The sequence below is a fragment of the Battus philenor genome, unplaced genomic scaffold, assembly GCF_028537555.1.
Source record: "Battus philenor isolate CCGP_79_NKW_IND1 unplaced genomic scaffold, ilBatPhil1.0.hap1 SCAF_14, whole genome shotgun sequence".
NCBI classification, from domain to species: domain Eukaryota; kingdom Metazoa; phylum Arthropoda; class Insecta; order Lepidoptera; family Papilionidae; genus Battus; species Battus philenor.
Window position 1 is genome coordinate 7,855,565 of NW_027181676.1, and position 27,359 is coordinate 7,882,923.

The 27,359-nt window shown below is 35.3% G+C and overlaps 1 protein-coding gene across 1 annotated transcript; it reads right to left on the reverse strand.

The window, feature by feature from the left end:
* Positions 1 to 77: 77 nt before the first annotated feature.
* Positions 78 to 25,499, reverse strand: spel1 (DNA mismatch repair protein spel1). Its single transcript, XM_068777853.1, has 14 exons — positions 25,308 to 25,499; positions 16,999 to 17,190; positions 14,691 to 14,843; positions 13,883 to 14,118; positions 10,713 to 10,871; positions 9,645 to 9,852; positions 8,550 to 8,709; positions 7,666 to 7,840; positions 6,020 to 6,204; positions 4,868 to 5,086; positions 3,366 to 3,598; positions 1,848 to 1,939; positions 747 to 972; positions 78 to 320 (listed from the first exon to the last, which is right to left on the reverse strand). The coding sequence occupies exons 1-14, from the start codon at positions 25,386 to 25,388 to the stop codon at positions 87 to 89; spliced, it is 2,553 nt and encodes an 850-aa protein (XP_068633954.1). The 5' UTR covers positions 25,389 to 25,499; the 3' UTR covers positions 78 to 86.
* Positions 25,500 to 27,359: the final 1,860 nt, after the last annotated feature.

Genomic DNA, 27,359 nt, shown 5'->3' on the forward strand with positions numbered 1-27,359 from the left:
ATATTATTGTTGTATTGTATCATTGTTGATCAATATATTTTTTCTATTGTATATGAATTAAAATGCAACTAATTGGAATGATTTATTTAGTATAAAAATTTAAGTGTCTGAATGTAAGCACTATTCTGTTGTAATAATTCTTCTTTCAGTTTATTTATTTGTTTCATCATTTCTTCATTTGAATCTATTGTCTCCTGAATTCGTTTGCATTTGCGTAAGAAGTCTAAAATTATCTCTTGTGCATCTGTGGTGTCATTGGACTTCATAGACTCAATTTCAAATAAATTAGTTTCAAGTTGAGCTTGTTTTTCTTCTGCATACTAAAAATCAAAATACGATTGTTATTTTTTTCCATAAATAAAAAAGTATACGTTAATTTCCATAGCCTAAAAATTATTTCCATGTATCCTACATTCAAATTAAAGGCTCTTAAGTTCTTTGTACAAATTTCACTTCATGAAGTATATTCTAAACATTTTTAACTTTTAAATATGTATAAAATTATTATGGTAGACATATATCCGCTGGGGCTTCAAGGTTCTGGAATGGAGACCACAGACAAGTACAACCATGTTGTAGAAGCTGATAGGAGGCTGGTTTTGTTATAAATGTATGAAGGAGGTCTTTGTCCGGCAGTGGACGTCCTACGGCTGAAATGGTGATAATGGTAATAATTTATTGACTTACTACTTATTATAGGCAATAATAAACTCGGACATATTTTATGCTAAAATAATTCAACTAACCTTTATTATAGAATCCGGGAGGTCAGCCAATTTGGCGACGTGCAGTCCCAAGGAATGAGTGGCCGGTCCAGGAGCAATTTTATGAAGTAAAACCAACTGGTCATCTACCACTGATGCCTCCGCGTGCGAATTTACAATAAGTCCCGGGTGTAAACTTGGAAGCCGAGTCAGTTCATGGTAGTGGGTTGCGAATAAACAGAAACATTTCGATTCTACCGCTAGTTTCCTGTAGATGAATAAAACAAAACATAATTTTAAAACTTTAAAACTTTTAACTATGTAATCATTTTAAAAATTATAATTAATTAAAAAAATAGATATCTATATTAACTTTACACGATTTACATTATGCATTTAACTAATTTTTTTCTTTATTTAACCAAAAAGATAACCTAAATATCAATATCAATAATATGTATTTCACTCGAGATGTTATATAGAGTTTTTAAGTGGTTAACAGATTAGAAAAATTAAAGTTTTGTTACACATAATGCTTCAGTGACACTATATCAGATGATACATGTTTTAAACAATTATTTTATATAGAAAATATTTGTTAAGAGGAGCAAATATATGTGAAGATGCTTTTAAATATAACTTTTTTATAATAATATAGGGTTCACATAATACGTAAGTAAAAATGAAACTTTTTTCCATTACAATTCAGAGTTCTGATTTACTGCCAGTTTTTGAGATTTCTACTTTACTAATGAAAATCAGTCATAGTTTTCTAGGCACTTTTCTTTGGAGTGATCTTCACAACATCTTACATTAATAATTTAAATCTAAACCAGTTAGAAAGAAGCTAAACATCATTAGAGCACGAGACCATGTCTGTATCGTGCGAATAACAGATATATACATTTGGCCATCATGTATACGCATCCTTAACTTGGATTATTTAATACGATGAGTTGCACATTTTTTGGTACTAACCCTATACAGATAATACAATAATATTACATCCAGAACTACAGTATGTCAAGAAAGGTCACACTGTTGCCTAAGAAAACAGACTATAGCGATGATCAACCTAGAGTGATACCATATTATTTACGAATTACAGTTGCTAAAAAATTGAGTTTATTAAATAGTACATACTCGGCAATAGCCCAAGCGATTCCACATCCTTCGTAGGTGGAAGTGCCTCGACCTAATTCGTCAATTAGTACAAGTGAGTCTGGAGTTGCCGTCTGAAATAAAAATTGTAATTTTTTAAGATCAAATAAGTTTTAGAAAGATATGTATTTTGGTATATTCAAATCGATCTGCAGTCATGACTTGTTATATATCAGAGATGAGATGTACTGATGTGTATTTATAGACAATTGAAGTATTTGTTTAATGTGGCAAGAACTTTTTAAAAATCTTTTGATACAAATAGGTGGAGCGGATAACTATATTCATGCAGAAGTAGAGACTCATTTATTTCAATTCTACAATTTTTCAGTTTTAAAATTGCTTAAGTAAATATTTTAAGAAAAAATTATATTAATGAATAAATTTAAAATAATGTATTTGAAAAAAAGTGCTATATTACACAAGCCTATCGCCTATACGGTCTCTGACAATTCTAACTATGGAAGTATTATAAAGCTGGCGTTATACAAGCAAATACAAAGACTCGTATCTTTACTAATATACTTTTTATTTGCATTTTTTATCTTTTTAACAGATAGACGATCAATGCAAGGAATAGCTATCATCAACATCATTTTAGCTCTAAGATTTCAAGACTGGATGGAAGCAGCTTGCATCCAGTGCCTTTAACACTAGGATTCTATTTATATGAAGGGTGTCTATTTATTTTCTGATTTCTTTTTTGTCGTGTTAATGCGGTTTATATATTGTGTATACAAAATTGTAATACTTTTTTGTTTTATGAAAATCCATTTCATAAAACAAAAAACTCACTCATCACAAAATCTCTGGTACTATAAGGTTTAGAAATATGAAATTTGGTAGGAATATTACCTTCACCAAGTGGATGTCAGCAAAAATTCTCGAATTCCAAGAAATATAACCCGCAAGGGGTGTTGAGGGGTGTTTAAGTACATGTACATATATACAATAAAGTTTCACAAGATGGTTATTAAATGAAACTTATTATAGCATTCAATAGTTTTTGGTTAGTCGAAATGCGTGGAACTGGGTTTGTTGACTCTTTTTATGGCTGACATTTTAATTTATGCCTTATAATTTGTAGAATTTCATTTACAAAAGAGCAACTGGTAAGTTTCTGGTTGGCTCTTCTCAGCAGATCAATATTTCAAGCCAGTAATAGATTACTAGTTATAATTTTAGAATAATCCAACATTTTGAGTGCAAGTAAATATCTACTGAATAAAGATATTGTTAATTTATATTCATTAGGTCCCCAAAATGAGCAAGTGATTGTATAACAAAATGCCTTAAAAATTTTGGTAACATTGTACACTATCTGCCATTTACGATACTAGGAGTACTAACGTTTTTCTGATCTTTTGTTTGTGTTTCATTAAGTTCGTAAAGCGGGCGTGGACCAGCCAGCGAAAGATGTAAAAGCCAAAAAATAATACTACGTCTATACAAATAACGTGAATAAATGATTCTTAAGCACTGTACAATGTTTATAACTACCCGCAATATAGCAGCGCTTTCCAACATTTCCAGCATGAATGTGCTCTGGGCGCATTGTTCGCGGTCGGACGCTCCAATACGCGCACGTACTGCACGCAGGCGTGGTAATCGGGCTTCTGTGGCAGGCACCGGGCAGCCCGCGTGTGCCATTACAGCAGCCACGCCGCACGATCGCATCCATGTAGACTTACCACCCATGTTCGCGCCAGTCACAATATGCATCACGCACGAACCTGCAGCATCAGATTGTATTTATTAAACTGGCTCTTCTGTATCATACTCTCGTTCGCCGAGGCACTACACAATCAAAAATTAAGTGGCGATTTCATAAGAGCCTTCACCTCATCTATCAACTAGGCTAATTCTGGATATTGATCTAATCACTATACCTTGCACAACAAGTATCTTCGTCGTCGTTGTCTTTCTTTTTAGGTATGGAATCACACATAATGTTATTTAAGAAAAAAAGTTTTTTTTCTAAATTTATACGGTCCAATGTCTCAGCCACAACAGAGTTCTTTAGCAAAGAGTGCCAGCACAATCGAAACCGAATGCTGAATATCTATCCAATAAAATCTCCTCTCAAAGGCCTTTGCAACCAACCACAGATACATGGAGATTCCCAGACAAAAAAAAAATAAGATAAAAGATGGAGTTAATTTATTCAACATGGAACTTTTAACAAGATTTCTATCGATCGACAACTTTTTTTTAAATCTATTTCATATTTGACTCTTCTCTGCTTCGCAAGGTTTACAGTTGTGGAGAAGAAACAGGAAAAATTTTCACATCTTTTAAAAAAGTTCAACAATACTGATTTATACACATACACAGATCAGAGATATCAGATATAGCTTAAATACAAACAAATTAGGCAACATCATTCTCAGGGATTATCCTCATTTAAATATTTGCCTTTCAAATAATATGCCTGTTCCAACACTTTACTTTTAATATGAATTTTGAATTTGGTAGTCCAGTAATGTTTTGCAGAATTTTATTAAAAATCTGATTCAGTTCATTACAAATGAATTTGAGTAGCCAGTTTTCACCGTGCTTTGTAAATACACTATAAATGTATAGACTACAAATAGCAACCAAACCCAGATCACAATCTGGAGAAAAAATTAAATGTCCAAGACGGGCTTAATTACTGTAAAGAAAGTTTTTTAAATAGTCTATTCCCACTAAAATGGAGACCTAGTGACCTTTAATTTATTTATTTTTTAAGTATTCACTGGGGTGTTTTGAATAATCTAAAATCATTATTATAATTTCATCATCATTTGAGTCACTGACCATTTACTGCTGGACCTTTCTTCATATATTTCTGGACTATCATATGAAATATATATATGAAAGTAGCCGGCATCCGGTGTCTTTTGAAGACCTTAACAAGATAATCTGTCCATTTTGTGGGTGGATGTTCTACGCTGAGATCTCCGGTTCATACTCTCCACTTGGAACCTTACGTCCCAGCAACCATCTGTTAAATAACTTACCGCGTTTAAATTCAACGTCGTTCGGTATATAAGATACTCCTTCCTGAACTTCCAAACAAGGATGTCTGACATCTTTTAAAATGAACTCGTCCAAAGATTCCGTGATAATAGGCCGACAGTACGGGTACGGTGCTGTTGAGGCGGCGACGGCGAATGATACTAACACGTCCAGACGCGATAGTATGTGGGAAAGGCCGAATAAACATTCGGAATAGCCAGCTGAAACAAAGTTATATTATTTATTTACTTAAGCCTTCATCACAACAGGAAATAAAAAGAAATCATAAGAAATAGGCAAAATATATAATACAAAGTGCGCTCTTATCGCAAACGACAGATATGTAAATAATAAAAAAAAATTTAAAAGTTCTACGCCGTTTTGTTAATTTATCTTCTTCTTTTCAGTCAGTAGACGCAGGCTACAATGCCGCCCCCCAAACATCGTCACAATGACCGGGCTTGGCGCTGCACGCATTTAGAAACTTCCCGCGACCTTTACTATGTTATATCCACGCTGCTTTCATCCTTATGAGGATCGAAGGCCTCTGGTTGCATGATCGATGTACCCCGCTTACTGCCTCTTTAGATGAACAATTCTTCAAGCTACTTCGGTGACCCTCCTCGCTATTTGAATGATAGCCCAAGCATAGGTCTCCTTTTAAGAAGTTGTTACGCCCTGTCTTTCTATAGCTCTGTAAGAAAACTTAATAGCCTACCAATCTGATGACTGCTTATTAAGATTTACACACATAGAGGTGAATGTATAGCTCATTCACTGTCAGTTAATGTATGGTATACCCTGTCCAAAAATTAATGGTTTCAGAAATATTAAACAATGTACTTATAGTATAAAAACGCACTTTGAAAATTAATTTAATAACAGCCATTAAAATTAATTATGGTTTAATTTATTAGGCTGTCGCATTCTAACAGGAAAATAAATTAATAGAACATATTTCAAACTGATCATCTTATACAGGATTATTGAGAATAAGTGTAAAAATTAAAAAATGTTTTCTTAAAAATGAGCTATACCAGTCACCCCTTTAAAACTTTTATACAGTCACTTTTATAACGGTCCAAGCCAAGGTTTAGCAGTTTAGGTTAAGCACCTTGAGCATGAAGTCAAAAATGGTTTATTTTTATGCTTACTTGCAATGTTTATTATTTCCGTGACAACCTTGTTTTGTTCATTCTCATATGATTTCTTTGTTTGTAGGTAGTCATCGGTGATGCTTTCCAAAGTGCTTGTTTTAAATCGTACACCTCCTTTCACTGTATCAATTATTGTGTATTTTTTATTACCACGAATAAGTTGTTCTTCTTTGTTTGTTATTCTGAAAATAATTAACATATATTACATATTTTTAATAAACATGTTAATGTACTAAAAAACAATAGATTTTTACATATAGATTTTGTGGGGAAGTGATGTGCTATGGTTGAAATGATGATGATACACAAAGTTAACAATCACCATTTATTTATTAACGAAGGTGGGTAAAAATATACTCACTAAGTTTTGTTCATTTGTTCTCAACTAATATATGGACTTTTGATAATTATTTTTATTCTTTGTATAAAATACACCAATTTTTCTACAAGTGTAGTGATAGTGATATTGACCTCTCTTAGAGCACAGTGAAATGGAAGTAACGTCTCATTTTAACAACAGATGTTGTGTTTATTATGTACAGTTGTAATTTTTCTAAATAATAAAGACATAACATAATGTAAACATGTTTTTTTTTTATTTTATTTTACCCCATCCTAAAGCCACCACTTATAGAAAAATTGGTGTATTTTATACAAAGAATAAAAATAATTATTAAAAGAAACAAAAGATACTTGTTTTAACAGCTCCTAATAGATAACGGACTGTTTGTAATTTGTGCGACAGAGATAACGCTCTACGAAGCTGAAATTAGCTGATTGTCTCTTTCCAAAGGTCGATGTGCAATATTTATCGCCGGGTACTGTACTTAAGTATAAAATAAACTAATACAAAATAAGTACATAAACCAGTACAATTAAAATACTTATGCTAATACATGTTTAAATATGTAAAAAAATGTGGGCTAAAAAGAGAATTGGAGATGGAGCTTGCCTCTCACAAGCAATGTGTATATACAGCATTAATGTTTGGTGGGTACTACTTATTATAATAAAAATTGACTTTTGAAAATTGTTTGCATTTAGTTAAGTATCTAAAAGTATCTAAGGCTATGAAATAAAGCTGCATATAAGTAGGAAGGGGAATAGAAAGGCATGGAATGTTGTTAATGCACTGCGTACTAGAAATGCCGTATCTTCTTTCTTTTGAACCGATAGACACCCTCTACAAGGCATATGCCTCCTCCAAGAATTGCCACGATGACCATTCTTGCACCGACAACATCCAGCGACTTTCCGCGGCTTTAACTACGTCGTCGGTTCACCTATTGGGAGGCCTACACTAGCAGAGTCCCCTGGCTCGTGGTAGCCATTCGAAAACCTATTAGCTCGGCCCCCAGTGTCACAAGCGATGTGCCTCGCCCAGTGCCACTTTAGACGACCAATTCATCTGCGGATCTCCTCATTTCTGATCGGATCGAGGTTCTCGTGTGGCGACCACGAGGGAATATGGACGCGGTCTGGAGAGGCCTCATACTAGGTGAACCGACGACATAGTTTAAATCGCGGGAAATCTTCAGATGTGGGCAGCGCAAGACCGGTCAGTGTGGCGATATTTTTGAGAGAAGCCTGAGGGTTGCAGTGGGCGTCTATCGGCTGAAAAGAAATATAAATTTTATACCCACCTAAAGTAAAATCCATTCTGCGGGTTACTCTCCAATTTAATACTTTTCCCGGCTTCAAGGTTCAAATTTTTGGTAACTACATTCAATTCTTTTGTTGCCATGGACTGGATCTTTTCTAACTCATCCCGTAGACTTTGTAACTGGTCATCGAATGATGGCTTTACTAAGAATTCTCCTAAAATTTTAAAGAAATGCACAATCAATTACTTTTTTTATCTAAAATTCCTAACGACGATTTTAACAAACAGTCGCTTCATCTTCAACAAAAATATATAAAAAGAAAATTAATTTCTAGTGAATATTTATTTAATAAATATTTTTTCAAAAGTAATCAATCATTACTTCTTGTACGACAAGATAAATTTTTGAGATTGAACTCTCAATCAAAAGCTGAACAATAAAATTTGTAGTTGTGATTATTGTTATAGTGTTAAACCATTTTTGTTGTCTTATACTACTCATCCATTAATAACGCACAAGAACTACTATCGTATAATTACTTGAGTTAATGTACTCCTCATTCAACTGCACTTTATTAAGAAAGTGAAAGGGAATGACGAATCAATTTTTGGGTTAATCAGCGTCAACAATTTTAAGGAAATATAAAGATGTATTTACATTAAAAAAAATTATTAGTATTCTCTGAGAAACACCAAGAAAATGGTAACACACAGCAAATTCCACATTGAATATAAACCTATCCAAAAACATAAGGTCACAGGGTAAACAAGACCAATTAACATGATAGAAAGAGAATATGCGTCCATATAGTGATAACCACAGATACTGAGTACGAACTTGTCCCCATGTTACTAATCAATGAGATTGATTGTGTATTTTAATTATTAACAAAGTCTTGGAAGTACAATATGTAATTGGCATACCAATTTTTACGGCTTCCATGTCAACTGTAGTTTCAATCATCTGCTGAAACTTATCGAGGTCTCCGTGAAGTTCCGAAATTGGTTCTGCAAGACATGCGTGCACCGTGGAGTTTTCTGCTCGCGCCAAACATTGCAGAAGTGATGGCAGTCTGTCTATTGCCTGTAAGTTTTAAATTGCATTTACATTATATAAGCATATAGGCAGTTAAAAAGTCTCCCTTAGCAATATTTAGAGGGATGTAGCTTCTGTTTAAGCTCGCTACATATACAAAGGGGCATTACTGTTTATTATTTCAGTTAATATTGATGTTATTAGCCCAGGACCTTGTACAGCTTCACTGGAACTGAATTTTCGGAGCGGAAGGGACCAGCACTCCCAGTATTTGTAAATAATGGATAGTCTACCACAATTATAACACTTTGGTAAGCATTTTATAAAGAACTAATTGATCTCCATCCGCTTTGCGAAGTTAATGAACGCCCCCTCAATCCTCTTGCGGGTGGAATTTTGTAAATACCAACCATTGCTTACCTTTATTTGGAGAAAGGAATATTGCTATCAAGTTTTAGGACTATGAGCTTTACTATTCTGAAATATCGTGATGAGTTAGTACATAAGTGGAAATCTCTTTCATAAATAAAAATGTTAAGAATCTATGTGTTTGTAACTAAGACAAAGGAGTTAAATTGTTGCTTTCATGACGATGTAAAATAAATGAAGTGAGCATGTTATGATTTCTATCTCTTGTAGTCTATATTATAACGTACATTAAGTACTGATTTTTGTTTTTGCTTCCTTGCAAATTGCAAATTATCAATTCAGGCGAATCTTGTAGTAAATATTGATTAAGTGGTTAGAACAGGCATTTGGGAAACATGCATATAGCGAATATTGGTCAATCATATTTTAATATGCATTTGTATATTTTTAAACATGCAGACAGTATAATATACAGTTGGCAAACGCGTAGCATCTTTGTTTCCTATTGCTCGCTTAGTAAAGCCTATTTGAGCTGAGAATAGTTTTTTTCCAGCTGATTTCCAATTACATGGAAGCTTTTGTACATAAAAAAATAAGAATTGATTGTAAGTTACCTGGTAAATCTTATAACAATCTTGTAAATTTGACTTCTTCCTTGTCAATCGTCGCGCAAGTGCTTGCAAGTCGGGCACTCGTCGCAAGTGATCATCGTACAATTGCAACCGCAGCTGGGAGTTTTTTAAAAACACTTCAACTATGTCGAGACGCTCGTTTATCAGATTTATATCTCTTAGAGGCTGCCGTAACCATTGTGCCAGCAACCTTGATTAAATACAAATATTTCAAGTGATGCAATTGTTAATACAAAACATGTAAATTAGATTGAAATAAGTATTCGGGCATATGGGTATAGGTCTTAAGGCCTAGATATTGATATCAATTGGTGTATGATATTTTTCCTTAAGGTATTGTGAAAACCGACACAAAGCAGCAAGCAGATTGGCAAGTTGAAGCGGCAGTGGCTAGGTCAAATAGCGCGTAGAGCGGAAGGTCGCTGAGGTCTTAAGGTTCTGAACCACAAACCGGCAAGCGCAGCATAGGAGGTCCGTCCACAAAAACTGATGACCTTTTTAAGGAAGATGTTGGATGTAATCCGCTTTTAACCGTTAGAACTGGAAATCTATAGGAGAAGCCAAAGCCCAGCAGTGGACTCTTTCGGCTGAAATAATAATAATGATTACATAATAATAAGTCGCTGGAACACGCCCATTTAATATTTATTTGCCACGTGACGTGAAAAGGCTCAGTAATCATGACATTTACATATTTTAGAATAGAATATTGACAAGCAAAGAAATGTGAAAATAAATGTCTATCATGTATGTAAGCATACTTGTGTGCATAGCAGCTATGAGGAATCAATTAAATTAATGGGTTTAAGTAAAACATAATGGTTTTTGCCAACATGTACACACACGCACATGTGTATATCACGCAGATACACAAATATTAACATAAGGAAAAATGACTAAATATCCTATTTTAGTGATTGTTAAAGGAAGAATATAACTTGGGAATAAATTGCTATGTATTTGTGATGCTATGAAAAGTGATCAAAAAAATTAATCATTGAATATCATACATGTTTTTTTATTCTACAAACGTAAAAAATCAAAGCATACCGTTTCCCCTGTTGCGTGCGACATTTATCGAGGAGGCCGAAAAGACTGCGGGTCGGTGCGTGGGTCGTGTCGCCCAACTCTGGGAGCACGTTCAACGCCGAAAGCGCCGCCGCGTCCAAATGAAGAAAACTATCTGTTTGTATGGTGCTTAAGTGAAATCTGAAACGAAAAAGCTAAATGTTATCGATCTATTTACTTTAAAATATTAAAATCACTAAAAAAATAAATAAATTAATATCTCAAATTTGTATCGTAGTATCAAAAGCAAGTACAAGTTGTTTATGAATTTTACGTAGATGTTTTTTCCTTGTTTGAATTTATTTCGCTATAAACTCGAACCTTTTTAAATAACTTTGAGCAAAACATAATTACTAAAAAACTGTTAAAAAGCGCTTTCTAAGCCTTTAACATTAAATTGTATCGTATTAACTGTGGTACATATACATTTGTATTATATTCATTTAAAGGGAAAGGGTGCAGAGATCAGAGATCTCAAGCGATAAAACAGCCACTTGAATTACCTCGGCAGAAATTACATTACATATATAAATAAAATATGTTATTAATTGGTTCCTAATTCTTTTTAAAAAAGAGGAATTAGGAACTAATAAATATTAAATTTTCTTGTTCTGTTCTGTTTGAATTTAAGCGAAGTAATTCTAATATCTACGTATATTTTATGTTACAATTACGTGAGTGGAACTGAGAGCATTTAGTGATATGACATATATTAGCTATTCTATTACGTTCTCTGTGAAATCACTGATAAACTTCTGAAAGTAACCACACGGTTTGTCACGTTAATATTAATGCACTATAAAATTAATATTTCTAACTTATAAATCTGTGTCAATTAAATTTTATTTTTAGATCTTTAATTATAAATCACCTCAACTAGTAATTAAATATTTAAAAATTATTTTTTATCCATGGGACAAGCCCATTGTGACTATCATAAAAATTCTTCATTACTACATTCAAAAATATTTATGGAGGCTAGCAAATCTAGCCAATATGCATTATCTATAAGGTGAGATCTCAGGAGATCGCAACCTTAAATCGGTAAACCACTGTGTGTACGAGAGAGCCTATTTGTTGTTATGTCTTAAACCAAATTCCCTTTAACTTTTCATGACTCACTTAAACATTTTTTCCATTTTTCAAAATTTAATTCTCTTTAATACTTTATATTATTATTCAAAATTTAATAGTTAGTTTTCTGTATAAACTCAAGTAACATATAACATGTGTTTCAATCCCTTTCTTCGCACAGCCCTTTTTTCGCTTATTTATCTCAATTTTTCTAGCCTCGCCATTTCTTTATTTCTATCCTTTTCATTACTTGGTATGTCACATTTTAAAAAAAAGATATTTGGAATGATAATACTATTACACTAAACTATTAATAATCTGTTGAATCGTAGCCCAAGACGAAATTTTAAAATGATCGTACATTTTCATAGCTTTATGATTATTATGTATTATTTTATCTAATACAAAATTTATAATTATAATGTTCTTAACATAAAAATAAACTCGTTGTAGTAATCGAGCGTTTCAAGATATTTCGTTATGTTATCTAAAATACTATATATTATTAGTTATCATAGACTATAGTCGGAGTCTTCTTTACTCTTAATTTATTTTAGATAATTATAACTGAATTATATTAATAAAAGTCAACAAATTGGTTGCTAAGTGGTAAATTCCTTTGTTTTTACGCAATTCAGCTGGTTAATAGACAAAAGAATAATTTATTTTTAACTTTACCAGCAAATGAAGACAATCTTCAAACTTAACAACATCATATACACTTAAGCGAATGAAATTATCATAACAAAAACATGGAAATGACGTTGTAATTGTGAATTCATTCGAGAACCGCCTATAGAGATAATCATATCGGATTTGTTTACTTATGAAATACCTAGAAAAGCGCGGGTTATTAGATAGTTAATTATAATGAGGGTCAATGTATCCGACATGCTTAAGTCGATGCGAAAGATTATTTATTACACCGCATTCACTTTAAAAATCTCATTTTACTTTTTTTTCTGGACACGGTACGGGTAAAGCTTTTGTATTTAAAACGCAGTCTAACATGCGTTCTGTAAGGCATTAACATAACTCCGCCGTAGAAAACCACAGCGGTAGTATTAGAGTTGCAATAACTCGTATTAATATCATAATTACAGCAGATGGTCAACAGCTGGACATATGCATCACTCATAGATTTCCAATAAGTGGTTGAAAGGGGGTATCTCTGAAACCAAGACCCCAGCAGTCATGTGCTCTGCGCGCCATGTGGCTTACCCGCTGCCGCTCTAAGTTTTTAATCCGCTGAGTTATATCTGTTACTTTTGTTCATCTACGTCATACTCCTCATTCCTTATTTGATCTCATAAAGAAATTCGGAGCATAGCCATTTCTATAGCTCGTTGAACGATTGTGAGTGTACCTTGATCATATAGATTGTAGACTTACGTCTTTAGGCATTGAGTGATATTGAATGAGATTTTTCGTAGCTATTTATAAAAATCGGATATTAGGAACAAATCCTTCAATTGGAATACGTCACGGCATTCAGCTCTGAGTACTTAATATTCTACCAAGTTATGTTAATCAGCTCAAGCCAAGGTCTCCTTGCAACATTGAAACAAATATTTATTTTTATGTATTGGCTTTGCTTACTACAATTATACTAAGAAAAGTATTTATACACAGACCACTGCCAGCTCCAGAATATTGAGAAGAAACTTCAGCATGATACTAATCTCAGATATATTTATCTTCTATATAGTCGTCAACCTTGCCTAAGACGGGCTTTAATCTTTTTTTTTAGATAAATCCCATCATTTTAAGGATTTAAGGAATTTTATGATAAAAGCAGAAACACAGTTAAATAGCATATCTGCCAACGTCATACTAGAATTAAAAAAAAAAACAGAGGAAAGAAATAAATTAGAATACTTTTTGCTGGTGCTATAAATATTTCTTTTATGTTAGATTGTAGGATACTTTCTTTTTAATACTTTGTAATAGAACTAGAAGATCTATGAACGTGAGAAAGACAAAGTCTTGTCTTTAACCAGTTGAATGTGTGTGCTCACAACAAACTCTTACCTATTGCTGTAATTATAATGAAGAGTGTGTTATTTGTTTTTTCTTACCTTCCAAAGTTGCTGCTATCGTTCAATAACGTCGTGTATCTGATCGCCGCAGCCAAACTGCACATTGCGGTAGCTTTGCTTGTCTCGGGGAAAGCGTTAGCATCCTGTTGCTGGCTCTCTTTGAATTTGAGCAATCTATTCAGATCTTGTATCAGTTCCTCGGTGGAAAAATCGGTTCTTTTCAAATAAGTAACTCTTATATTAGTTCTCTCCATAACTTTCTTGAGAGCCTTTTGCTGAAAAAGGATTTTTTTCTTGTTTGTAAAAATTTAAATAGTTGTCACACGGAGCAATAGACTAGAACCAAAAGCAATCATTTGGTTTCGATTTTTTACTTAGGTAGACAGAGATAATGCTTTACAAAACCGGAACTAACAGAATTTTATTCCCTTGTTTCTGACATATAAAACAAATTCTGAATACTTTACATGATTGACCAATATCATAACTTACCTAAGTTATTTACAATGAACTGGCAACAGTAGCACTTTTCTTGGTGCACGAAATGATGTCGTTCTTAGCCTTGAAAACTAATTCAATTACTTAATTATACCAGCAAATGGATGTGCTTTTAACATGTTTACTCTTTTAAATAAATAATAAAGTATTAATGTAAGCAAGCAGGAAACTTTGACAAGAATTTTTTATTTTCAATTTTTAAGGCTTTTAACGAGCTACCTCACTTTTTAATATAATATATAATTATTACTTTTAAATATAATATATATTATTAAAATTTCTCAGGTTGTTATTGCGTAGTGAAAGTAAGAAATAATTGTTCCCAAGGTCGATTATTTGCATTACTCACATTATCATTTTCGCCTTGTACAACGAGACATTCCGTCGGCGCCATTTGCACGGCGATGGTTTCGAGTTGAGTAAGCAAGTCGTCGTCGGTGAATTCCGAAACAGCGAACTCATAGTCACCGGCAGTTATGCAAGCGACTCCGAGAAGACGGCCCTGGGGAAAAAGAGTTGGTTTTTCTAATTAATAAGAAAAATAACGACAAAATAAAACTTAAATGCTACATCGCATTAAATTTAGACAGTAGTTTGGATAGCTTATTATCTACCTAGTCATCCATGACCATGCCTCTTCTTCCCAACCGTTGACTTCCGAGGGGTAGTCCTTCTTGAAACGCCTTGACGGAATCGATAACGATCTTTTTTCATTCTATCCTATGCTCTGCTTTCCACAGAATTGTAGTAATAGAGTTTAGTTATTGACTTGACTTCACTGTTACAACGAATGGAAAGTTATCTGATTGTCTGCGGGGGATGTGGCCCAAAAAACTTAGGACTTGTTGGTAACGTATTGTTCATGGCCAGGTTTTTAAAGTTGGTTGAGGATGTACAAGTACTGTAATGAGTCTGTCAAGCTAAGAGAAATCAAATGGCCGTCCCCAAACGTAGAGTTGGCCTGAGATGGCTGCTCTTTGTGGGCTCGTGAACTTACTTCAGAGTGAAATAGATGGGCTGAGGAAGCAGCGCCGAGTGAACATAGGAGGGGTGGAGAGGAGTGTAGTACTAGTGAGTCAGTGCGGTAAGCCGGATACGTAGCACTTTGAGAAGAGCCTATATTTAAGTAGCTTTTGGGTAACGGACTCGGGGCATTTCATTCTCCGCACTCGGCACAGAAGCCGATATTCAGATGCGCAAGGTTCCGATACGGATTTCCGCGAGATTTCGTTCTTACCCACAAGAGCGCAAGTATGCGGAAGCATTACCATACATAAAATAAAAATGTCAATCCCTGCTGTAATGTATCCGCTGATGAAGCGCGCACTTTATCGCAAAAAATGAACGTCAGTATATCTTAAAGAAAACATTTTAATTAAACTTCTACAGCAATAAATTGTTATTTTGCATTTAAAATAAAAAAAATATTCATAACTATAAATAGTTCAGCATAAATATCTCAAAAGTTGTTATTAGTAAAATTAAATTGGTTAAGGTTATTCTGTGCAGAGTATATAAACAAAGCATCATGGTCAAGTTTAGATAACGCAACATTAATCGAACTATATTGTTACAAAGAGACTACTTATTTTTATCGACGTTTTAATGTGATATTTTTGCATCTGGATTTTGTATAAGCAAAAGATATTTCAGTATTGAGTGTAATATGAAATGCTAAAAAACTTGTTACACCTTTCTCCAGGCTTCATAAAATTAGAATCTTGTTGTTTGTAATATGTATGTAAATTTTTTAAGAAGTTTACTAACCGAAAATGTAATAATAAAAAATCCTAGTATGTATTGTATTAGGATTTTTCTAAGTTGTTTTCAAATGATAATGAAAGTAGGGATTGGATTGCTATACTACTGTTTAAGGATACTGTGAAAGTGACCACATAAATAAAACCGCCCAAGTTTATTGAGGGCTCGTCTCAGATCATACCATTATGGGGATCGCCCAATCAACCAATAGTACGTCAAACATTAATCCCTTGTGATGTCTCGCCCGGACAGTACCTACCACACGCAGATTCACTTACCCACTAGTTGTACTACGCAAAATGTATACACATAGCGAAAAAATAAAGAAGCCAAAGAAAAGCAAGAGAAGCAAAGAATAAGGAAGCGTAGGAACAGGCTAGAAGAGAATCAAGAAACAAACCTATTAGCAATATTGAATACAATGTTTCTTATACGTTCGACTAACTTTTACTCAACCACCTATCTATTAAACCATTATAGGCGCTTGGCATGGTTGGCTTGGGCATGTTCAGTATTTAGTATTACAAATGTGTCCGGGAGATGCTGCTGCCCGCCGTGAAAATTTTAGCACAACCCATCTCTTACGGCAACCATGAAAGAGTAGTACCTACCACGATTCTAGAAGTGGTTTATACTACTTGCGTCGTATTCCTTCCTAACGAGAACCCCTGTTCTCGCACTTTTACACTTTATGGAAAATTCATCCACTAAATTACGCCATTTTCGCCGGTCTTCGCTAGTGTGTATTGCTTCTACGACTAAAGTATCGAGCGTGGTCAGACCTGATCAGACCAGCGAATGGGGCTGCGGTTGCTGCCATTCACTTTTCCGAAGATCAAGTTATGTTAAGTTGTCAAGTTTAAGTTACATAAACACAATACAACTAAACAGCTCACCTTTGTCACAGCATCCGTTTTAAAATTGACTGCCATTAAGCATGGTGCGTTTTCATTATATGCACCTAAACCTTCACCTAGAACTTCTTCTAATTGCGCAAGGTTTCCAGGAGAGCCTTTGTATTCTAATCGCCACTCGCTATTCTTTGAAGAACCTTCCGGTACATATATTTCTACTCTATAGCGCTTTACCTGGAAATTACAGTAATGTATATCTCATAACTAGAAATATTAACAAAATCGTTTAAATCTTATTTAAGAGCCTTCATTAATAGTAATTTTTAAATTTAAATGTTAACATGCATATAAGATTTTGACATATAGACTGTTATGACTAAAACTTCTTTTAAAAAGACATGTCTATGTAACTGCAAAACTGTTAACCCGCACTCCCCAACCGACGATACGTTTAGAATTAAGATTTTAGATTCAGATTGTATTACACTATTCATTGTATTACATTATTGATGGCAGCGACTAACTGTCAACTATTCATATCGTGAAAGTATTCTCGCGTATATACGTAAGATATATGTCAAGTTATATTTCCTCATTAAAGAATTAAGAAGAAATATGTGTCTATCGCATCTCTGTGTGTATCGCATTTTACCTCACATGATGTCACCGTTTACCCAACTGTCATAAATAACCGTAAAAAGACAACAAGAAAAGGAATTTTATAAAGCCATTGTAATTTCAACAAAAATACGTTGTATTTGCTCTGGCAAGGGTTCAAGCCAGTTTCGGAGATAGTTCAATATTTTACAATAAAAATAAACTCAATACAACCAAAACAAAAAAAAACACTTTTATTTTTGTTTAATGCAAAACGTTATGTTTAATGCCATGATATCAATGAGATAACCTTTGGGTCTCAACAACTTTTGCTAGTGATATTATTTTTTGACGATGTAACGTTGCAGATTAACGTCCCATAAATCTTAGTTAAAATTTTAACCAAAAAATATTATCACGAGAAACGTCTCATAAATTGCAATACAGCAAAAAATTGTTCAACCCTTAGCGGGTAACGTTGTATCTCAAGTGGCGTGGGGTCGTGGGAGCGTGCTATTGGTTTAACGGATCTTTGTTTTTATAACAAAAATTCCTATGCGCCCGCGCACCAGCGACAGCAGTTGACATTTGCCAGGAGAAGGATCCAGGCCTCGGTCGCGTTCACTAGCTAGGTGTCGTCTCACGCACCGACGCACACTCTTTGTGTCGGTTGCGTTCACCAGCTATGTGTCTTCATACGCGCCGGGGCCAATTAGAATTTACGTTATAAATTCACGCCTTGGTCCTATTCATTCTCCGGGCATCATTTAGCTCACGCCACAACCTTTACATCGTCTCACACCCCAAGGGGTAAGTGTTGAACAAATATTATAAAGACATCATTATTAAGTAGCATTTAACTATAAGTTAGAGCTCAACATTTTGTCTGTGTCCATAGTTCCATCATTATGTATTCATTATTACTTTTTAATTTGTTTAATTGTTTATCTCTCCTATTATTGTTTTACATGCTTTACATTTTGTAACTCCGTTCTGACAGTAAACAATCACATCAACTGCTTTCGGTTTCTGCCCTTACTTCATCGCAAGCCATCTCCGGGTTTACTGTCAGCGGAGCAAATTGTACATATACTTATATATGTATATCATAACTGTGACATTTATTCACAGGTGCGAGTTTTACGCTGCGACTTTGATACTGCAAAGTTTATACTACAAGTTTTAGACTGCAAGTTTTACATTGCAAGTTTTAGACTGCAAGTTTTACACTGCAAGTTCTACACCGTTGAAATTATATCACCGTGCACCGGAACCGACACATACTGCAACCTACCGGCGCTCCCTGCTCTCGACTTGCGGCCGCCTGACCAGTCCTGGGAGATCGTGCAGCTGCCTACCACCACCATCAGGGGAGTACCGAACTGCGGTGCAAAATTAGGCCAGGCCTTCTGCCCACTACCCTTAGTTAATTAAACACATATATATTTTTTCTTTGTGTGCTTTTTTTGTTGCCAACATTTACTACCCATTTAATTAAATACTTTTCTTAATTCCAAACGGCACACTGGCGCCCAACTTGATTCCCCGTTAGATAGGAATGCATTTATCCGTGTGCAGAATTATTTGCACCATTTATACCATAGATTCAATCGTTTAATATTTAATGATGCTACGCAGGATACATATCAAACTTGCATAACTGAGTACCGGGAGCTATTTGATCGTTTTAATTCCATCAAAGATACTCCTGTTGTAGACAGATTAGTAGCACCCATTACTAGTGATAGTCCTGAGCAACCAGCAGCTCAACCAATGAACATAAACGTAATTTGCAATCGAGGCGTTGTTAGTGAGCTCGCCAAAATTAAGTTCGACGGTAAATCTTGCGTGCGTTCATTTATTCAACGTCTGACCGAATTTAGTAAAAGTAGAAATATTTCTTCATCACAACTGTTTTCGTTTGCAACTGAAATTTTTTCGGGTGACGCGTTACACTGGTATCGTGGTCTCCAGGACCAGACTGAGCTTTCCGATTGGGATGAGTTAATTGTGCGTCTTAAAGCAGATTTCGATCAACCGGATTATGATTACCGTTTAATGTCAGAGATCCGCGCAAGAACCCAAGGCGAATCGGAAAATATAACTATTTATTTGTCGATAATGACGGGGCTTTTCTCGCGATTATCAAAAACCTTATCAAATGAGGAAAAGATGGAGATCCTTCTCCATAACATAAGACCGTGTTACGCTAGTACATTATCTTCGGTCACAGTAATATCTGATGTCGATACTTTAAGATCTTTATGCCGGAATTACGAGAGTATTCAAACACGACTAGCTAGTTTTCGTGAGCCTCCCAAACGTACAATTGACACAATTGCACCAGAATTTGCGTACAATGGTCAATCATCGTCGAAGGCTCATAGTTCAAACCAAAATTATAGTAAATATTCTCACACCAACAATTATAATAAAAATAAAATCTATCCTAATAATCATTATAATTATACAAAAAATGATAATAAGTATATTCATGCCATGCATGTGTCTTTTCCGAAACCACTGTTTTGCCCCCGGTGCCGAAAAAACAACCATAGCTTAAGTCAATGCACAGCGAGTAGAGACAAAATAATCTGTTATGTGTGCGGTCGTGAGGGAGTTAAAGCGCCGCAATGTCCCTCCTGCAAACCGGGGATTCCAAAAAACTAGTAGACTTGCAGAATTGTGATGCCAATAAGGCAACTCTAAAATTTGATAATAAAGATTGGGAGAATTGGTTAAAAACTGTAAAGTTTTACTTTAAATCATATAAACTCGCCACAATTCTGCAGAATAAACCTGTAAATGACCCTCGACCTTACGCTCCTATACAAATCTTAAATTTGTCTATGTTAGGTCTTCTAGACTCTGGCTCAGCGGTTACTATAGTAGGCAATCATGCTCATAACATCATAGAACAACAAGGCATACAATTGCAAAATGGACATAATATTACTGTTACAGCTGCCGGAGGCCAATCTATGAGTAGTATAGGCTATCTAAATCTTCCGATTAAATTCGACGAAAATATTCATGTAATCAAAGCTTTTGTTGTTCCAGACATTAATATTGACCTTGTTTTAGGTATAGACTTTTGGCACAAATTTAAAATATTTCCTAAAAATATTAATTGCATTACTTTTTCTAATGCCGTAGTTACTAACGCTAGTGTTAATTCAGAGCAGTCCACTTTCGTAAAGGACTATGATCACCTAAGTGCTTCTAAAAAATCTCTTGCAGACAATATTATATCTCAATTTAGCGATATCTCTGCCGGATCCAAGGGTTTAGGAAAAACTAAATTGATCACTCATCGAATTGATACTGGTGACGCCTTGCCTATCCGACAACGTTATTATCGGATGTCCCCAGAGAAACAGCGAATTTTAATCGAACAGGTAGACGAGATGTTAGATCTTGACGTAATTGAATCATGCGAGAGCGCATGGTCCTCTCCTGTGTTAATTGTTACCAAGAAGAATGGCCAACCTCGTTTTTGTCTCGATAGTCGAAAACTAAATGCGGTAACAAAACGCGATGCATATAATTTGCCGTATGTATCGGAAATATTAGATAACCTTCGTGACGCTCGCTACCTCTCTAGCATAGATTTATCCAAGGCATTTTGGCAGATTCCAATACATCCTAACGATCGCGATAAAACGGCTTTTTACGTTCCAGGACGCGGCACATTTAGGTTTAAACGTACTGCATTTGGGTTAACCAACGCGCCTGCGACGCAACAGAGATTAGTTGACCTACTTTTTAAAGAATTTGATCTCAAAGTCTTCGCGTATTTAGATGATATTGTCGTAGTATCATCTGATTTTAGTTCCCATGTGTCCTTGCTGCTGCGTGTTTTAGAAAAATTGAAACAGGCCAATCTAACTATTAATTTAGAAAAATGTAAATTTTTTCGTAGCCAGTTAAAATACCTGGGTTACGTTGTTGACAGTAATGGACTTCGTACCGATCCAGAGAAAGTACAGGCTATCCTTAACTATCCGACACCTACTTGTCGCAAGGACGTCAAGCGTTTTCTTGGGACCGCTACCTGGTACCGGCGCTTTGTCCCCAATTTTAGCACCATTGCAGGCCCTCTTAATAGGTTGACCTCAAGTAAAAAAGGAATACCACCATTTGCATGGAGTCCAGAGGCCGACGATGCATTCCAGCGTCTTAAAGAATGTTTAGTTTCGGCTCCTGTCCTTTCCTGCCCTGACTACGATAAGCCTTTCGAGGTACACACCGATGCCAGCAACTATGGTGTGGGCGCTATGCTCACCCAGACCGTAGGCGGTAAGGAGCATCCAATTGCTTATATGAGCAAATCGTTGTCAGCAGCAGAAAAGAATTATAGCATTACAGAGCGCGAAACTTTAGCCGTAGTTACAGCTTTGGAACATTGGCGGTGTTATTTAGAAAACGGGAAGCCCTTCACTGTCTTTACAGACCACAGTGCTTTAAAATGGTTTCTCTCCTTAAACAACCCAACTGGCAGACTGGCTCGCTGGGGTGTTAGATTGTCTACGTTCAATTTCGAATTGAAACATCGTCGTGGCGCTGACAATGTCATCCCGGATGCCCTTTCAAGAGCTGTTCCAATTAGTGCGATTAATACCGCAAATAATTTTTTAACAACCACTGACCCATGGTATAAGAACATCTATAATTCTTGTCTGTCCAAACCCCAAAATTTCCCTAATTTCATTATAAAAAACAATGCTCTTTTTAGACTGACCAAGAACGGATTCGGTTTAAATAATATGACTTCTGAATTCGCATGGAAAGAGGTGGTTCCGCTTGAACTACGTGACAAGGTTATTAACGAAAATCATTCAGAACCCCAGGCCGGACATCTTGGTATTTTCAAGACTTATCGTCGTATTGCGTTACGTTATTTTTGGCCCGGTATGCATAAAGACGTAGTGAATTTCGTTACTTCATGTACCAAATGTCTCTCATATAAGGCTCAGAACCATCAGGTACTAGGTGAAATGGGGCGTCCTAAACACTGCAGCCGCCCTTTTCAAGTAATTTCAGTCGACCTCATGGGTCCCTTGCCTGTCACTCGTAAGCAGAATACCTACATCTTAGTCGTTACTTGTTGTTTTACAAAATATTGCTTAATTACACCCTTACGAGCAGCTTCCGCCAGTGCTGTTTGTAAATTTATAGAAGATGCTGTATTTTTGGTGCATGGAATACCACAAACAATCTTTTTAGATAACGGCAGCCAGTTTACTAGCAAACTTACTGAATCCTTATTCAAACAGTATAATGTTCCGAATGTTTTCTTCACGCCAAAATATACACCACAGATTAACACCGTCGAAAGATACAACCGGACTATTATTACCTGTCTATCCACATACGTTAAAGATGACCATAGAACTTGGGATATATTTATTCCAAAGGTACAGTTCGCCATTAATAGTTCGGTTAATGAGGCGACTGGATATACTCCTTCCTTCTTGGTATATGGCAGAGAAATCGTTAATTGTGGTTCACATTACATTGATAACGATCTCAGCGACGAGATCTTATTTCTTCCACGTGATGTTTATGCTGATAACCGAAGTCACCTTTACGACATATTTAATAAAGTCCAAGCAAATCTTTGGCAGGCTCACGCTAAAAACGCATCCCATTACAATCTTCGCCGTAAGCCAATAGAATTTAATGTAGGCGATTTTGTTATGAAACGTGCATATGTTTTAAGTAACAAGGACAAACATTTTAGTAAGAAATTAGCCCCTAAATATATCAAATGTCGTATAATTAAAAAGAATTCTCCCTTAGTGTATGTATTAGAAGACATGGCCGGTAAAAATGTTGGAACATGGCACATAAAGGATTTAAAAATAATAGGTTTGAATAAATAACAAACATAATGCGACACAACATAAACTAAAGCATTACCATTAACCGCGTAATATTTCGTTTGGGTTATTAGAATGAATCTATAACCTTCATAATTGTTTGGTCGCGTTAGTAATCCTTATAATGATTACTATTGCTAGTTTGTTTGCGAGAAGTATGAAAGAATGAGTTTAAAAGGATAAAAATGAAATTGTTATCAATAAGTTCGGATTTTATTTCCTTTAAATGAAATAAAATCCTTCGGTGACGCGCGGGGTAATGTAACGTTGCAGATTAACGTCCCATAAATCTTAGTTAAAATTTTAACCAAAAAATATTATCACGAGAAACGTCTCATAAATTGCAATACAGCAAAAAATTGTTCAACCCTTAGCGGGTAACGTTGTATCTCAAGTGGCGTGGGGTCGTGGGAGCGTGCTATTGGTTTAACGGATCTTTGTTTTTATAACAAAAATTCCTATGCGCCCGCGCACCAGCGACAGCAGTTGACATTTGCCAGGAGAAGGATCCAGGCCTCGGTCGCGTTCACTAGCTAGGTGTCGTCTCACGCACCGACGCACACTCTTTGTGTCGGTTGCGTTCACCAGCTATGTGTCTTCATACGCGCCGGGGCCAATTAGAATTTACGTTATAAATTCACGCCTTGGTCCTATTCATTCTCCGGGCATCATTTAGCTCACGCCACAACCTTTACATCGTCTCACACCCCAAGGGGTAAGTGTTGAACAAATATTATAAAGACATCATTATTAAGTAGCATTTAACTATAAGTTAGAGCTCAACATTTTGTCTGTGTCCATAGTTCCATCATTATGTATTCATTATTACTTTTTAATTTGTTTAATTGTTTATCTCTCCTATTATTGTTTTACATGCTTTACATTTTGTAACTCCGTTCTGACAGTAAACAATCACATCAACTGCTTTCGGTTTCTGCCCTTACTTCATCGCAAGCCATCTCCGGGTTTACTGTCAGCGGAGCAAATTGTACATATACTTATATATGTATATCATAACTGTGACATTTATTCACAGGTGCGAGTTTTACGCTGCGACTTTGATACTGCAAAGTTTATACTACAAGTTTTAGACTGCAAGTTTTACATTGCAAGTTTTAGACTGCAAGTTTTACACTGCAAGTTCTACACCGTTGAAATTATATCACCGTGCACCGGAACCGACACATACTGCAACCTACCGGCGCTCCCTGCTCTCGACTTGCGGCCGCCTGACCAGTCCTGGGAGATCGTGCAGCTGCCTACCACCACCATCAGGGGAGTACCGAACTGCGGTGCAAAATTAGGCCAGGCCTTCTGCCCACTACCCTTAGTTAATTAAACACATATATATTTTTTCTTTGTGTGCTTTTTTTGTTGCCAACATTTACTACCCATTTAATTAAATACTTTTCTTAATTCCAAACGGCACAACGAAACCATCTCTTTCTTATTAATTGAAACTGTCGTTTATTGCTTCACATTCGAAAAATGTGAAGCTAGAATATTTTTAATATTAAAAATAATAATTTTAAAATGATATTTTTTTTCTTATAGCTTCTTTTGAAATTGTCTCCAATATTTAGTTCACCAAATAAGACGTTGAGAACTGTGCGTGTCTATGTTTTCATTCAACAAAAACGAATGGTTTGAAACAATTGGTTACAAGTTTTTTTTAACTTGGCTAATCTGCTTACATTTTTTCTTTATATCGATTACAAACGGCAGGTGCCTTTATCGATAGATGCTCTATTCTAACGAGTGTTCACTTTCATTTTGATTTGTGAATTTTAAAACTTTGTCTGATACATAACGAAAGCTATTTTTATCAGCACGATTGTTCTAAATTTAAAAACAATGAATGAAAATAGTTACCAGAAGAAGTTTTCTTATCAGTATTTCAAAGTTTCCTTTGGAAAGTACGAGATAATCGAGTTTCTCAGGTTCAATGCCCATCTTTTTGATGTTCGATATGGAGGAGAAAACCTCCCTCGCAGCTGTTGTGGCGTCCGTCCCGTGAACACTATAGTAGTCATTGCGATCGAAGATTCTAATTGTAGTTGGCGGTTTCTGAAAACAAGCGTTGCTTTGTACGTAACGATTCTTCGTAATATCAAAAGATTATTGGCCAAGCTTAGCGTCTAAGCCAAAAGTCTCCACAAAAGACCTGCAGTGGATTTCTATCCCTTGAAATAATAATATTAAACTTAACTATATACATTAAAATTTTGTCAAATCTGACGAGAGGTTAATGAGGTCACGTCGTCACGTTTACTCCGCATTTTCGATCGCTATTCCGAGGTACCTTTAAGTCACACGTACCAAAACAGGATCAGATTGTTCCATCTAGTATAATATAAGATGCCACTGAAATTACCGTACCGTGCCCTAGGAAAGCACGGCGCCGCCTCCATAAGCGTCTGACGGATTGAAGGAACAGAGCGGCCGATACGCGCCATCTCACCGCGCGAACCCAAGGCGCGGTACAGCGGTTTCAGTAGTGTTATAAAATAATAGATTAAATAGATGCATACACGCTTATATATAAGATTTAAATAATAAAGTTAATCATTATACATAATAAAGTTATCAATTTTTTTCCTTAAAATAACAAAAATACTACGGTACAAAATTCGTCATTTTATAACTAATTCCGAGAAGCTGACTATCAAACAAATAGATATGTATATACATTGTTATTTCAATGACGACACCGCGATAATATGTAGTTTTGCTGGAATCAGGGTTTTTCTTAATATTGTTTTTCCAACATGTATGTAGATGTTTTCTTATCGGTATAATTATAATAAGATAAATAATTGTTCAGTCTCTGCAGGTGAAATCTATAACTTGCTTACTAGTCCGTGAATGAACAGCTCGACAAACAAATTAGACTATTTCGTCATCTGTTAAACAATACACACGTAATTAGTAAATTATAAATAAAGGAAATAGAATTACTCAGAACTGGATTTATTTAATTAATTGCATTACCACTTACTTTATTTTACACTTTAGTCTCAAAGACAAATAATGACCTGTACATCCGCAACGACTTATATATGTGACTTGTGTATGTTTCAACAATCTCCCCTTTGAATGACTCTCGCACATACGACCGCGCTCTTTGTTATTGACAAATGCTGGTCGCCCGTTTGTATTAATAAATTCAGTGGCTTTAAGGTACCAGTGTGCTTCTATGTAATAAACATTTTTTCAATAACTGCGCTCGAGGGATCCTTCACAAACCTGACCTTTACATTAGATTTTTATCTGGACAGGAAGGGCAATTTATTTTTTATGTAATTTAAAATTTCATCATTATCTGATTATCAGACTATGGGTTTCATCATCATCATCATATCAGTCGATGGACGCCCACTGCAAAGGCCGAAACTTGACCTCCGCCAAAGATCGGTTGTGCGCTGCCGCATCCAACGATTAGGTTTCTTACATCAATAATACTTTTTTCAGTTTAGGTATTGAGATCCATAATATAAATTTTTGGTTGATTTTTAATTGAAATGTTTTGAAATTTTTTTCCAGTGAACTTCTGTTTTTTCTGAAGTAAACGCATACTTAACTCGTTATTACTAAATAGTGAGATAAGTTTAGGATTGTCGAGTATTTATCCTGGTGACAAAACAGAATATTTTACGTCTTCATAACATGTAATAAACTTTCCGTTAGAAATGATTATTGAGGTGTCTATCTCTGGGTTACATGATATTTAATTCACAAAATTGGAAGGGCGAAAGGTTCTTGTCGAAAAGGTGAAGGTTTTAAAGAGACTGACTTATTACACAAAAAGTTTAGGATTCTTATTCACAGGCGGCACGGAAGGACCGGACCTCGGCACTAGTCGATATTATCGGATCGGCAGTAGTTCTAGAGATAACATTAGTATCAATTACGAAAAAGACCGCA